Source organism: Scyliorhinus torazame, chromosome 4 (assembly GCF_047496885.1).
Source record: "Scyliorhinus torazame isolate Kashiwa2021f chromosome 4, sScyTor2.1, whole genome shotgun sequence".
Taxonomy (NCBI): domain Eukaryota; kingdom Metazoa; phylum Chordata; class Chondrichthyes; order Carcharhiniformes; family Scyliorhinidae; genus Scyliorhinus; species Scyliorhinus torazame.
Window position 1 is genome coordinate 372,501,925 of NC_092710.1, and position 15,758 is coordinate 372,517,682.

Sequence of the window (15,758 nt, forward strand, 5' to 3'; positions counted from 1 at the left end):
TAACCATCTCCTAACCCTCGCACCCTAACCCTCTCCTAACACTCGCACCCTAACCATCTCCTAACCCTCGTACCATAACCATCTCCTAACCCTCGCACCCTAACCATCTCCTTACCCTCGCACCCTAACCCTCTCCTAACCTTCGCACCCTAACCATCTCCTCACCCTCGCACCCTAACCATCTCCTAACCCTCGCACCCTAACCATCTCCAAACCCCCGCAACCTAACCATCTCCTAACCCTCGCACCCTAACCCTCTCCTAACCCTCGCACCCGAACCATCTCCTAACCCTCACACCCTAACCATCTCCTAACCCTCGCACCCTAACCATCTCCTAACCCTCGTACCATAACCATCTCCTAACCCTCGCACCCTAACCATCTCCAAACCCTCGCACCCTAACCTTCTCCTAACCCTCGCACTCAAACCCTCTCCTAACCCTCGCACCCTAACCATCTCCAAACCCTCGCACCCTAACCATCTCCTAACCCTCGCACTCAAACCCTCTCCTAACCCTCGCACTCAAACCCTCTCCTAACCCTCGCACTCTAACCATCTCCTAACCCTCGCACCCGAACCCTCGCACCCGAACCCTCGCACCCTAACCCTCGCACCCTAACCCTCGCACCCTAACCCTCGCACCCTAACCCTCGCACCCTAACCCTCGCACCCTAACCCTCGCACCCTAACCATCTCCTAACCCTCTCACCCTAACCATCACCTAACCCTCGCACCCTAACCATCACCTAACCCTCGCACCATAACCATCTCCTAACCCACGCACCATAACCATCTCCTAACCCTCGCACTCAAACCCTCTCCTAACCCTCGCACTCTAACCATCTCCTAACCCTCGCACCCTAACCCTCGCACCCTAACCATCTCCTAACCCCCGCAACCTATCCATCTCCTAACCCTCGCACCCTAACCCTCTCCTAACACTCGCATCCTAACGATCTCCTAACCCTCGTACCATAACCATCTCCTAACCCTCGCACCCTAACCATCTCCTAACCCTCGCACCCTAACCATCTCCAAACCCTCGCACCCTAACCATCTCCTAACCCTCGCACTCAAACCCTCTCCTAACCCTCGCACTCAAACCAGCTCCTAACCCTCGCACCCGAACCCTCGCACCCTAACCCTCGCACCCTAACCCTCGCACCCTAACCCTCGCACCCTAACCCTCGCACCCTAACCCTCTCACCCTAACCATCTCCTAACCCTCGCACTCAAACCCTCTCCTAACCCACGCACCATAACCATCTCCTAACCCTCGCACTCAAACCCTCTCCTAACCCTCGCACTCTAACCATCTCCTAACCCTCGCACCATAACTATCTCCTAACCCTCGCACCATAACCCTCTCCTAACCCCCGCACCATAACCATCTCCTAACCCCCGCACCCTAACCCTCTCCTAACCCCCGCACCCGAACCATCTCCTAACCCCCGCAACCTAACCATCTCCTAACCCTCGCACCCTAACCCTCTCACCGTAACCCTCGCACCCTAACCATCTCCTAACCCTCGCACCCTAACCATCTCCGAACCCTCGCACCCTAACCCTCTCCTAACCCTCGCACCCTAACCATCTCCTTACCCTCGCACCCTAACCATCTCCTAACCCTCGCACCCTAACCCTCACACCCTAACCATCTCCTAACCCTCGCACCCTAACCCTCTCCTAACCCTCGCACCCTAACCATCTCCTTACCCTCGCACCCTAACCCACTCCTAACCCTCGCACCCTAACCCTCACACCCTAACCATCTCCTAACCCTCGCACCCTAACCATCTCCTAACCCTTGTACCATAACCATCTCCTAACCCTCGCACCCTAACCATCTCCTAACCCTCGCACCCTAACCATCTCCAAACCCACGCACCCTAACCATCTCCTAACCCTCGCACTCAAACCATCTCCTAACCCTCGCACCCTAACCCTCGCACCCTAACCATCTCCTAACCCTTGCACCCTAACACTCGCACACTAACACTCGCACCCTAACACTCGCACCCTAACCCTCGCTCCCTAACCCTTGCACTTAACCCTCGCTCCCTAACCCTCGCACCCTAACCATCTCCTAACTCTCGCACCCGAACCCTCTCTTAACACTCTCTTACCCCTCGCACCCTAACCCTCTCCTTACGCTCGCACCCTAACCCTCGCACCTTAACGCTCTCCTAATCCTCGTACCCTAAGCCTCTCCTAACCCTCGCACCCTGACCCTCTCCTAACCCCCGCACCCTAACCATCTCCTAACCCTCGCACCCTAACCATCTCCTAACCCTCGCATCCTAACCATCTCTTAAACCTCGCACCCTAACCCTCGCACCCTAACCATCTCCTAACCCTCGCACCCTAACCATCTCCTAACCCTCGCACCCGAACCATCTCCTAACCCCCGCAACCTAACCATCTCCTAACCCTCGCACCCTAACCCTCTCCTAACACTCGCACCCTAACCATCTCCTAACCCTCGTACCATAACCATCTCCTAACCCTCGCACCCTAACCATCTCCTAACCCTCGCACCCTAACCATCTCCAAACCCTCGCACCCTAACCCTCTCCTAACCCTCGCACCCTAACCATCTCCTTACCCTCGCACCCTAACCCTCTCCTAACCCTCGCACCCTAACCCTCTCCTAACCCTCACACCCTAACCATCTCCTAACCCTCGCACCCTAACCATCTCCAAACCCTCGCACCCTAACCATCTCCTAACCCTCGCACTCAAACCCTCTCCTAACCCTCGCACCCTAACCATCTCCAAACCCTCGCACCCTAACCATCTCCTAACCCTCGCACTCAAACCCTCTCCTAACCCTCGCACTCTAACCATCTCCTAACCCTCGCACCCGAACCCTCGCACCCTAACCCTCGCACCCTAACCCTCGCACCCTAACCCTCGCACCCTAACCCTCGCACCCTAACCCTCGCACCCTAACCCTCGCACCCTAACCCTCGCACCCTAACCCTCGCACCCTAACCCTCGCACCCTAACCCTCGCACCCTAACCCTCGCACCCTAACCCTCGCACCCTAACCATCTCCTAACCCTCTCACCCTAACCATCACCTAACCCTCGCACCCTAACCATCTCCTAACCCTCGCACCCTAACCATCTCCAAACCCTCGCACCCTAACCATCTCCTAACCCTCGCACTCAAACCCTCTCCTAACCCTCGCACTCAAACCAGCTCCTAACCCTCGCACCCGAACCCTCGCACCCTAACCCTCGCACCCTAACCCTCGCACCCTAACCCTCGCACCCTAACCCTCGCACCCTAACCCTCGCACCCTAACCCTCTCACCCTAACCATCTCCTAACCCTCGCACTCAAACCCTCTCCTAACCCACGCGCCATAACCATCTCCTAACCCTCGCACTCAAACCCTCTCCTAACCCTCGCACTCTAACCATCTCCTAACCCTCGCACCATAACTATCTCCTAACCCTCGCACCATAACCCTCTCCTAACCCCCGCACCATAACCATCTCCTAACCCCCGCACCCTAACCCTCTCCTAACCCCCGCACCCGAACCATCTCCTAACCCCCGCAACCTAACCATCTCCTAACCCTCGCACCCTAACCCTCTCACCGTAACCCTCGCACCCTAACCATCTCCTAACCCTCGCACCCTAACCATCTCCGAACCCTCGCACCCTAACCCTCTCCTAACCCTCGCACCCTAACCATCTCCTTACCCTCGCACCCTAACCATCTCCTAACCCTCGCACCCTAACCCTCACACCCTAACCATCTCCTAACCCTCGCACCCTAACCCTCTCCTAACCCTCGCACCCTAACCATCTCCTTACCCTCGCACCCTAACCCTCTCCTAACCCTCGCACCCTCACCCTCACACCCTAACCATCTCCTAACCCTCGCACCCTAACCATCTCCTAACCCTTGTACCATAACCATCTCCTAACCCTCGCACCCTAACCATCTCCTAACCCTCGCACCCTAACCATCTCCAAACCCACGCACCCTAACCATCTCCTAACCCTCGCACTCAAACCATCTCCTAACCCTCGCACCCTAACCCTCGCACCCTAACCATCTCCTAACCCTTGCACCCTAACACTCGCACACTAACACTCGCACCCTAACACTCGCACCCTAACCCTCGCTCCCTAACCCTTGCACTTAACCCTCGCTCCCTAACCCTCGCACCCTAACCATCTCCTAACTCTCGCACCCGAACCCTCTCTTAACACTCTCTTACCCCTCGCACCCTAACCCTCTCCTTACGCTCGCACCCTAACCCTCGCACCTTAACGCTCTCCTAATCCTCGTACCCTAAGCCTCTCCTAACCCTCGCACCCTGACCCTCTCCTAACCCCCGCACCCTAACCATCTCCTAACCCTCGCACCCTAACCATCTCCTAACCCTCGCATCCTAACCATCTCTTAAACCTCGCACCCTAACCCTCGCACCCTAACCATCTCCTAACCCTCGCACCCTAACCATCTCCTAACCCTCGCACCCGAACCATCTCCTAACCCCCGCAACCTAACCATCTCCTAACCCTCGCACCCTAACCCTCTCACCGTAACCCTCGCACCCTAACCATCTCCTAACCCTCGCACCCTAACCATCTCCGAACCCTCGCACCCTAACCCTCTCCTAACCCTCGCACCCTAACCATCTCCTTACCCTCGCACCCTAACCATCTCCTAACCCTCGCACCCTAACCCTCACACCCTAACCATCTCCTAACCCTCGCACCCTAACCCGCTCCTAACCCTCGCACCCTAACCATCTCCTTACCCTCGCATCCTAACCCTCTCCTAACCCTCGCACCCTAACCCTCACACCCTAACCATCTCCTAACCCTCGCACCCTAACCATCTCCTAACCCTTGTACCATAACCATCTCCTAACCCTCGCACCCTAACCATCTCCTAACCCTCGCACCCTAACCATCTCCAAACCCTCGCACCCTAACCATCTCCTAACCCTCGCACTCAAACCATCTCCTAACCCTCGCACCCTAACCCTCGCACCCTAACCATCTCCTAACCCTTGCACCCTAACACTCGCACACTAACACTCGCACCCTAACACTCGCACCCTAACCCTCGCTCCCTAACCCTTGCACTTAACCCTCGCTCCCTAACCCTCGCACCCTAACCATCTCCTAACTCTCGCACCCGAACCCTCTCTTAACACTCTCTTACCCCTCGCACCCTAACCCTCTCCTTACGCTCGCACCCTAACCCTCGCACCTTAACGCTCTCCTAATCCTCGTACCCTAAGCCTCTCCTAACCCTCGCACCCTGACCCTCTCCTAACCCTCGCACCCTAACCATCTCCTTACCCTCGCACCCTAACCATCTCCTAACCCTCGCACCCTAACCCTCACACCCTAACCATCTCCTAACCCTCGCACCCTAACCCGCTCCTAACCCTCGCACCCTAACCATCTCCTTACCCTCGCATCCTAACCCTCTCCTAACCCTCGCACCCTAACCCTCACACCCTAACCATCTCCTAACCCTCGCACCCTAACCATCTCCTAACCCTTGTACCATAACCATCTCCTAACCCTCGCACCCTAACCATCTCCTAACCCTCGCACCCTAACCTTCTCCAAACCCTCGCACCCTAACCATCTCCTAACCCTCGCACTCAAACCATCTCCTAACCCTCGCACCCTAACCCTCGCACCCTAACCATCTCCTAACCCTTGCACCCTAACACTCGCACACTAACACTCGCACCCTAACACTCGCACCCTAACCCTCGCTCCCTAACCCTTGCACTTAACCCTCGCTCCCTAACCCTCGCACCCTAACCATCTCCTAACTCTCGCACCCGAACCCTCTCTTAACACTCTCTTACCCCTCGCACCCTAACCCTCTCCTTACGCTCGCACCCTAACCCTCGCACCTTAACGCTCTCCTAATCCTCGTACCCTAAGCCTCTCCTAACCCTCGCACCCTGACCCTCTCCTAACCCTCGCACCCTAACCCTCTCCTAACCCATGCACCCTAACCATCGCACGCTCACCCTCTCTCTCTTAAGCCTCGCCCCCTGACCCTCGCCCCCTGACCCTCGCACCCAAACCCTCTCCTAACCCTCGCACACTAACACTCGCACACTAACACTCGCACCCTAACCCTCGCTCCCTAACCCTCTCACACTAACCCTCGCACCCTAACCCTCGCTCCCTAACCCTCGCACTTAACCCTCGCTCCCTAACCCTCGCACCCTAACCATCTCCTAACTCTCGCACCCGAACCCTCTCTTAACACTCTCTTACCCCTCGCACCCTAACCCTCTCCTTACGCTCGCACCCTAACCCTCGCACCTTAACGCTCTCCTAATCCTCGTACCCTAAGCCTCTCCTAACCCTCGCACCCTAACCATCTCCTAACCCTCGCATCCTAACCATCTCTTAAACCTCGCACCCTAACCATCTCCTAACCCTCGCACCCTAACCATCTCCTAACCCTCGCACCCGAACCATCTCCTAACCCCCGCAACCTAACCATCTCCTAACCCTCGCACCCTAACCCTCTCACCGTAACCCTCGCACCCTAACCATCTCCTAACCTTCGCACCCTAACCATCTCCGAACCCTCGCACCCTAACCCTCTCCTAACCCTCGCACCCTAACCATCTCCTTACCCTCGCACCCTAACCATCTCCTAACCCTCGCACCCTAACCCTCACACCCTAACCATCTCCTAACCCTCGCACCCTAACCCTCTCCTAACCCTCGCACCCTAACCATCTCCTTACCCTCGCATCCTAACCCTCTCCTAACCCTCGCACCCTAACCCTCACACCCTAACCATCTCCTAACCCTCGCACCCTAACCATCTCCTAACCCTTGTACCATAACCATCTCCTAACCCTCGCACCCTAACCATCTCCTAACCCTCGCACCCTAACCATCTCCAAACCCTCGCACCCTAACCATCTCCTAACCCTCGCACTCAAACCATCTCCTAACCCTCGCACCCTAACCATCTCCTAACCCTTGCACCCTAACACTCGCACACTAACACTCGCACCCTAACACTCGCACCCTAACCCTCGCTCCCTAACCCTTGCACTTAACCCTCGCTCCCTAACCCTCGCACCCTAACCATCTCCTAAGTCTCGCACCCGAACCCTCTCTTAACACTCTCTTACCCCTCGCACCCTAACCCTCTCCTTACGCTCGCACCCTAACCCTCGCACCTTAACGCTCTCCTAACCCTCGCACCCTAACCATCTCCTAACCCTCGCACCCTAACCATCTCCTAACCCTTGTACCATAACCATCTCCTAACCCTCGCACCCTAACCATCTCCTAACCCTCGCACCCTAACCATCTCCAAACCCACGCACCCTAACCATCTCCTAACCCTCGCACTCAAACCATCTCCTAACCCTCGCACCCTAACCCTCGCACCCTAACCATCTCCTAACCCTTGCACCCTAACACTCGCACACTAACACTCGCACCCTAACACTCGCACCCTAACCCTCGCTCCCTAACCCTTGCACTTAACCCTCGCTCCCTAACCCTCGCACCCTAACCATCTCCTAACTCTCGCACCCGAACCCTCTCTTAACACTCTCTTACCCCTCGCACCCTAACCCTCTCCTTACGCTCGCACCCTAACCCTCGCACCTTAACGCTCTCCTAATCCTCGTACCCTAAGCCTCTCCTAACCCTCGCACCCTGACCCTCTCCTAACCCCCGCACCCTAACCATCTCCTAACCCTCGCACCCTAACCATCTCCTAACCCTCGCATCCTAACCATCTCTTAAACCTCGCACCCTAACCCTCGCACCCTAACCATCTCCTAACCCTCGCACCCTAACCATCTCCTAACCCTCGCACCCGAACCATCTCCTAACCCCCGCAACCTAACCATCTCCTAACCCTCGCACCCTAACCCTCTCACCGTAACCCTCGCACCCTAACCATCTCCTAACCCTCGCACCCTAACCATCTCCGAACCCTCGCACCCTAACCCTCTCCTAACCCTCGCACCCTAACCATCTCCTTACCCTCGCACCCTAACCATCTCCTAACCCTCGCACCCTAACCCTCACACCCTAACCATCTCCTAACCCTCGCACCCTAACCCGCTCCTAACCCTCGCACCCTAACCATCTCCTTACCCTCGCATCCTAACCCTCTCCTAACCCTCGCACCCTAACCCTCACACCCTAACCATCTCCTAACCCTCGCACCCTAACCATCTCCTAACCCTTGTACCATAACCATCTCCTAACCCTCGCACCCTAACCATCTCCTAACCCTCGCACCCTAACCATCTCCAAACCCTCGCACCCTAACCATCTCCTAACCCTCGCACTCAAACCATCTCCTAACCCTCGCACCCTAACCCTCGCACCCTAACCATCTCCTAACCCTTGCACCCTAACACTCGCACACTAACACTCGCACCCTAACACTCGCACCCTAACCCTCGCTCCCTAACCCTTGCACTTAACCCTCGCTCCCTAACCCTCGCACCCTAACCATCTCCTAACTCTCGCACCCGAACCCTCTCTTAACACTCTCTTACCCCTCGCACCCTAACCCTCTCCTTACGCTCGCACCCTAACCCTCGCACCTTAACGCTCTCCTAATCCTCGTACCCTAAGCCTCTCCTAACCCTCGCACCCTGACCCTCTCCTAACCCTCGCACCCTAACCATCTCCTTACCCTCGCACCCTAACCATCTCCTAACCCTCGCACCCTAACCCTCACACCCTAACCATCTCCTAACCCTCGCACCCTAACCCGCTCCTAACCCTCGCACCCTAACCATCTCCTTACCCTCGCATCCTAACCCTCTCCTAACCCTCGCACCCTAACCCTCACACCCTAACCATCTCCTAACCCTCGCACCCTAACCATCTCCTAACCCTTGTACCATAACCATCTCCTAACCCTCGCACCCTAACCATCTCCTAACCCTCGCACCCTAACCTTCTCCAAACCCTCGCACCCTAACCATCTCCTAACCCTCGCACTCAAACCATCTCCTAACCCTCGCACCCTAACCCTCGCACCCTAACCATCTCCTAACCCTTGCACCCTAACACTCGCACACTAACACTCGCACCCTAACACTCGCACCCTAACCCTCGCTCCCTAACCCTTGCACTTAACCCTCGCTCCCTAACCCTCGCACCCTAACCATCTCCTAACTCTCGCACCCGAACCCTCTCTTAACACTCTCTTACCCCTCGCACCCTAACCCTCTCCTTACGCTCGCACCCTAACCCTCGCACCTTAACGCTCTCCTAATCCTCGTACCCTAAGCCTCTCCTAACCCTCGCACCCTGACCCTCTCCTAACCCTCGCACCCTAACCCTCTCCTAACCCATGCACCCTAACCATCGCACGCTCACCCTCTCTCTCTTAAGCCTCGCCCCCTGACCCTCGCCCCCTGACCCTCGCACCCAAACCCTCTCCTAACCCTCGCACACTAACACTCGCACACTAACACTCGCACCCTAACCCTCGCTCCCTAACCCTCTCACACTAACCCTCGCACCCTAACCCTCGCTCCCTAACCCTCGCACTTAACCCTCGCTCCCTAACCCTCGCACCCTAACCATCTCCTAACTCTCGCACCCGAACCCTCTCTTAACACTCTCTTACCCCTCGCACCCTAACCCTCTCCTTACGCTCGCACCCTAACCCTCGCACCTTAACGCTCTCCTAATCCTCGTACCCTAAGCCTCTCCTAACCCTCGCACCCTAACCATCTCCTAACCCTCGCATCCTAACCATCTCTTAAACCTCGCACCCTAACCATCTCCTAACCCTCGCACCCTAACCATCTCCTAACCCTCGCACCCGAACCATCTCCTAACCCCCGCAACCTAACCATCTCCTAACCCTCGCACCCTAACCCTCTCACCGTAACCCTCGCACCCTAACCATCTCCTAACCCTCGCACCCTAACCATCTCCGAACCCTCGCACCCTAACCCTCTCCTAACCCTCGCACCCTAACCATCTCCTTACCCTCGCACCCTAACCATCTCCTAACCCTCGCACCCTAACCCTCACACCCTAACCATCTCCTAACCCTCGCACCCTAACCCTCTCCTAACCCTCGCACCCTAACCATCTCCTTACCCTCGCATCCTAACCCTCTCCTAACCCTCGCACCCTAACCCTCACACCCTAACCATCTCCTAACCCTCGCACCCTAACCATCTCCTAACCCTTGTACCATAACCATCTCCTAACCCTCGCACCCTAACCATCTCCTAACCCTCGCACCCTAACCATCTCCAAACCCTCGCACCCTAACCATCTCCTAACCCTCGCACTCAAACCATCTCCTAACCCTCGCACCCTAACCCTCGCACCCTAACCATCTCCTAACCCTTGCACCCTAACACTCGCACACTAACACTCGCACCCTAACACTCGCACCCTAACCCTCGCTCCCTAACCCTTGCACTTAACCCTCGCTCCCTAACCCTCGCACCCTAACCATCTCCTAAGTCTCGCACCCGAACCCTCTCTTAACACTCTCTTACCCCTCGCACCCTAACCCTCTCCTTACGCTCGCACCCTAACCCTCGCACCTTAACGCTCTCCTAACCCTCGCACCCTAACCATCTCCTAACCCTCGCACTCAAACCATCTCCTAACCCTCGCACCCTAACCCTCGCACCCTAACCATCTCCTAACCCTTGCACCCTAACACTCGCACACTAACACTCGCACCCTAACACTCGCACCCTAACCCTCGCTCCCTAACCCTTGCACTTAACCCTCGCTCCCTAACCCTCGCACCCTAACCATCTCCTAACTCTCGCACCCGAACCCTCTCTTAACACTCTCTTACCCCTCGCACCCTAACCCTCTCCTTACGCTCGCACCCTAACCCTCGCACCTTAACGCTCTCCTAATCCTCGTACCCTAAGCCTCTCCTAACCCTCGCACCCTGACCCTCTCCTAACCCTCGCACCCTAACCCTCTCCTAACCCATGCACCCTAACCATCGCACGCTCACCCTCTCTCTCTTAAGCCTCGCCCCCTGACCCTCGCCCCCTGACCCTCGCCCCCTGACCCTCGCCCCCTGACCCTCGCACCCAAACCCTCTCCTAACCCTCGCACACTAACACTCGCACACTAACCCTCGCTCCCTAACCCTCGCTCCCTAACCCTCTCACACTAACCCTCGCACCCTAACCCTCGCTCCCTAACCCTCGCTCCCTAACCCTCGCACCCTAACCATCTCCTAACCCTCGCACCCTAACCCTCTCTTAACACTCTCTTACCCCTCGCACCCTAACCATCTCCTTACGCTCGCACCCTAACCCTCGCACCTTAACCCTCTCCTAATCCTCGTACCCTAAGCCTCTCCTAACCCTCGCACCCTGACCCTCTCCTAACCCTCGCACCCTAACCCACTCCTAACCCTCGCACCCTAACCCTCTCCTAACCCATTCACCCTAACCATCGCACGCTAACCCTCTCTTGACCCTCGCACCCTGACCCTCGCACCCTGACCCCCACCTTACCCTCGCACCCTGACTCTCGCCCACTAACCCTCGCACCCTGACCCTCCCCTTACCCTCGCACCCTGACCCTCCCCTCCTCTTTAACTCTCTCTTGGTTCACGAGTATGGATATAACGGGGCTCCATCAGCACCACATTGGCACTGGACAACAGCAGAGGTCGGGCAGGGAGGTGAGGTGAACTTCACAAGCTAGTGTATCAATAAAAATAAACCTGTGTTCCCCCCCCCCAAACAAATCCCTCACCCTTTTGTCCTGTCACAGCTGGCTGCTCCACAATGGGGCCTGCGTGATATCGGAGCAACAGCATTAACGGACTGCAGTCAGCAGTGGGAGGCCAGATTCAGTTCTCCTCCTGTCCGTACCATCACAGTGATAATGCCCTGCCCAGGGCAGTGTCAATCACACTCACCCCAGTCCACTCGACAGCCATGCTGACCTCTGAACTACCTTCCGACCCACTCTCGTACTTGACAGGAGTGCCAGCCTGGCCGTCGCGAAGTCGCCTCCGATCGGCAGCCTCACCATCTTTCAGGATCTCCACCACTTTGCTCTGATGAATGGGATCAAGGCCCTGGGACAGACAGACGCAGGAAGATTCACATCAGCTATCAGACTGGAATGGACGCTTCCAATAAAAGCAGCTGGTATTGAATTGAGGGAAGGAAGGCTGGAAACTTACAGAGGTAGGCATCAGCTTGGCAGACGGAGCAAGGCGGGGGCGAGGGAGAGAGAGAGAGAGAGAGAGACATTCAGATCGACAGGCTTACTACAGCTGTTAGTAATGCAAGTAAAAGTTAAACCTGATACATGAGCAGATACTGTCACACTGCAGTGCAAAGCACTTCAAAACAGCCATTTTCTTTAAAGGAATGGAAGATACAAAAACAGCAGCAAACATTGGAACAGAAAATCTAACATCTGTCACTGTATAACACTGGGGTACAGTACTGGTGGGGACGGGTCTGTCACTGTATAACACTGGGACACAGTACTGGTGGGGACGGGTCTGTCACTGTATAACACTGGGGTACAGTACTGGTGGGGACAGGTCTGTCACTATAACACTGGGGTACAGTACTGGTGGGGACGGGTCTGTCGCTGTATAACACTGGGGAACAGTACTGGTGGGGACGGGTCTGTCAGTGTATAACACTGGGGTACAGTACTGGTGGGGACGGGTCTGTCACTGTATAACACTGGGGAACACTACTGGTGGGGACGGGTCTGTCAGTGTATAACACTGGGGTACAGTACTGGTGGGGACGGGTCTGTCACTGTATAACACTGGGGAACAGTACTGGTGAGGACGGGTCTGTCAGTGTATAACACTGGGGTACAGTACTGGTGGGGACGGGTCTGTCACTGTATAACACTGGGGTACAGTACGGGTGGGGACGGGTCTGTCAGTGTATAACACTGGGGTACAGTACTGGTGGGGACGGGTCTGTCACTGTATAACACTGGGGTACAGTACTGGTGGGGATGGGTCTGTCAGTGTATAACACTGGGGTACAGTACTGGTGGGGACGGGTCTGTCACTGTATAACACTGGGGTACAGTACTGGTGGGGACGGGTCTGTCACTGTATAACACTGGGGTACAGTACTGGTGGGGACGGGTCTGTCACTGTATAACACTGGGATACAGTACTGGTGGGGACGGGTCTGTCACTGTATAACACTGGGGTACAGTACTGGTGGGGACGGGTCTGTCACTGTATAACACTGGGGTACAGTACTGGTGGGGACGGTCTGTCACTGTACAACACTGGGGTACAGTACTGGTGGGAATTGGTCTGTCACTGTATAACACTGGGGTACAGTACTGGTGGGGACGGGTCTGTCACTGTATAACACTGGGGTACAGTACTGGTGGGGACGGGTCTGTCACTGTGTAACACTGGGGTACAGTGCTGGTGGGAATGGGTCTGTCACTGTATAACACTGGGGTACAGTACTGGTGGGGACGGGTCTGTCGCTGTATAACACTGGGGTACAGTACTGGTAGGGATGGGTCTGTCACTGTATAGCACTGGGGTACAGTACTGGTGGGGATGGGTCTGTCAGTGTATAACACTGTGGTACAGTACTGGTGGGGACGGGTCTGTCACTGTATAACACAGGGGTACAGTACTGGTGTGTACGGGTCTGTCACTGTATAACACTGGGGTACAGTACTGGTGGGGACGGGTCTGTCACTGTATAACACTGGGATACAGTACTGGTGGGGGCGGGTCTGTCACTGTATAACACTGGGGTACAGTACTGGTGGGGACGGGTCTGTCACTGTATAACACTGGGATACAGTACTGGTGGGGACGGGTCTGTCACTGTATAACACTGGGGTACAGTACTGGTGGGGACGGGTCTGTCACTGTATAACACTGGGGTAGAGTACTGGTGGGGACGGGTCTGTCACTGTATAACACTGGGGTACAGTACGGGTGGGGACGGGTCTGTCAGTGTATAACACTGGGGTACAGTACTGGTGGGGACGGGTCTGTCACTGTATAACACTGGGGTACAGTACTGGTGGGGACGGGTCTGTCACTGTATAACACTGGGGTACAGTACTGGTGGGGAGGGGTCTGTCACTGTATAACACTGGGGTACAGACCTGATGGGGACGGGTCTGTCACTGTATAACACTGGGGTACAGTGCTGGTGGGGATGGGTCTGTCAGTGTATAGCACTGGGGTACAGTACTGGTGGGGGCGGGTCTGTCACTGTATAACACTGGGGTACAGTACTGGTGGGGACGGGTCTGTCACTGTATAACACAGGGGTACAGTACTGGTGTGTACGGGTCTGTCACTGTATAACACTGGAGTACAGTACTGGTGGGGACGGGCTGTCACTATAACACTGGGGTACAGTACTGTTGGGGATGGGTCTGTCACTGTATGCCACTGGGGTACAGTACTGGTGGGGACCGGTCTGTCACTGTATAACATTGGGGTACAGTACTGGTGGGGATGGGTCTGTCACTGTACAACACTGGGGTACAGTACTGGTGGGGGCGGGTCTGTCACTGTATAACATTGGGGTACAGTACTGGTGGGGACGGGTCTGTCACTGTATAACATTGGGGTACAGTACTGGTGGGGACAGGTCTGACAGTGTATAACACTGGGGTACAGTACTGGTGGGGACGGGTCTGTCACTGTATCACACTGGGGTACAGTACTGGTGGGGACGGGTCTGTCAGTGTATAACACTGGGGTACAGTTCTGGTGGGGGCGGGTCTGTCACTGTATAACACTGGGGTACAGTACTGGTGGGGAGGGGTCTGTCACTGTATAACACTGGGGTACAGTACTGGTGAGGATGGGTCTGTCGCTGTATAACACTGGGGTACAGTACTGGTGGGGACGGGTCTGTCACTGTATAACACTGGGGTACAGTACTGGTGGGGACGGGTCTGTCACTGTATAACACTGGGATACAGTACTGGTGGGGACGGGTCTGTCGCTGTATAACACTGGGGTACAGTACTGGTGGGGACGGGTCTGACAGTGTATCACACTGGGGTACAGTACTGGTGGGGACGGGTCTGTCACTGTATAACATTGGGGTACAGTACTGGTGGGGACGGGTCTGACAGTGTATCACACTGGGGTACAGTACTGGTGGGGGCGGGTCTGTCACTGTATAACATTGGGGTACAGTACTGGTGGGGACGGGTCTGACAGTGTATCACACTGGGATACAGTACTGGTGGGGACGGGTCTGTCACTGTATCACACTGGGGTACAGTACTGGTGGGGGCGGGTCTGTCACTGTATAACACTGGGGTACAGTACTGGTGGGGGCGGGTCTGTCACTGTATAACACTGGGGTACAGTACTGGTGGGGACGGGTCTGTCACTGTATAACACTGGGGTACAGTACTGGTGGGGACGGGTCTGTCACTGTATAACACTGGGATACAGTACTGGTGGGGACGGGTCTGTCACTGTATAACACTGGGGTACAGTACTGGTGGGGGCGGGTCTGTCACTGTATAACTTGGGGTACTGTAGAAGCCAGGTATTTCGAATACAACTAGTATAGGTAAAAGATAGCTGTTTAAGCATAAATGTTGAGCACCAGTTTTTAATACCGATTTATACAGCATAATTCACTTTTACTGACCTCCGTTGTTCTGGCAAATGCATATTTTCAAAGACAGTGTGACATTAAAACAGCACAGTTGCAAGATAATTTGACACTGCTTGTGCTAATTGTCAAGGCCAAGGGATT

At 55.8% G+C, this 15,758-nt stretch overlaps 1 protein-coding gene across 9 annotated transcripts in view; it reads right to left on the reverse strand.

Moving 5' to 3' along the window:
- LOC140411246 (kinesin light chain 1-like) overlaps nucleotides 1–15,758 on the reverse strand; it is a 669,745-nt gene that overhangs the window by 111,340 nt on the left and 542,647 nt on the right. For 5 of the 9 annotated variants that reach the window (XM_072500365.1, XM_072500366.1, XM_072500367.1 and 2 more), the window contains exons 13-14: nucleotides 12,197–12,211; nucleotides 11,927–12,088 (exon numbers count right to left, since the gene is read on the reverse strand). In XM_072500365.1, coding sequence (XP_072356466.1) covers nucleotides 11,927–12,088; nucleotides 12,197–12,211 — 177 coding nt within the window. The remainder of the gene's footprint in view (nucleotides 1–11,926; nucleotides 12,089–12,196; nucleotides 12,212–15,758) is intronic. The other 4 variants (XM_072500362.1, XM_072500363.1, XM_072500364.1 and 1 more) reach the window with 4 other exon arrangements.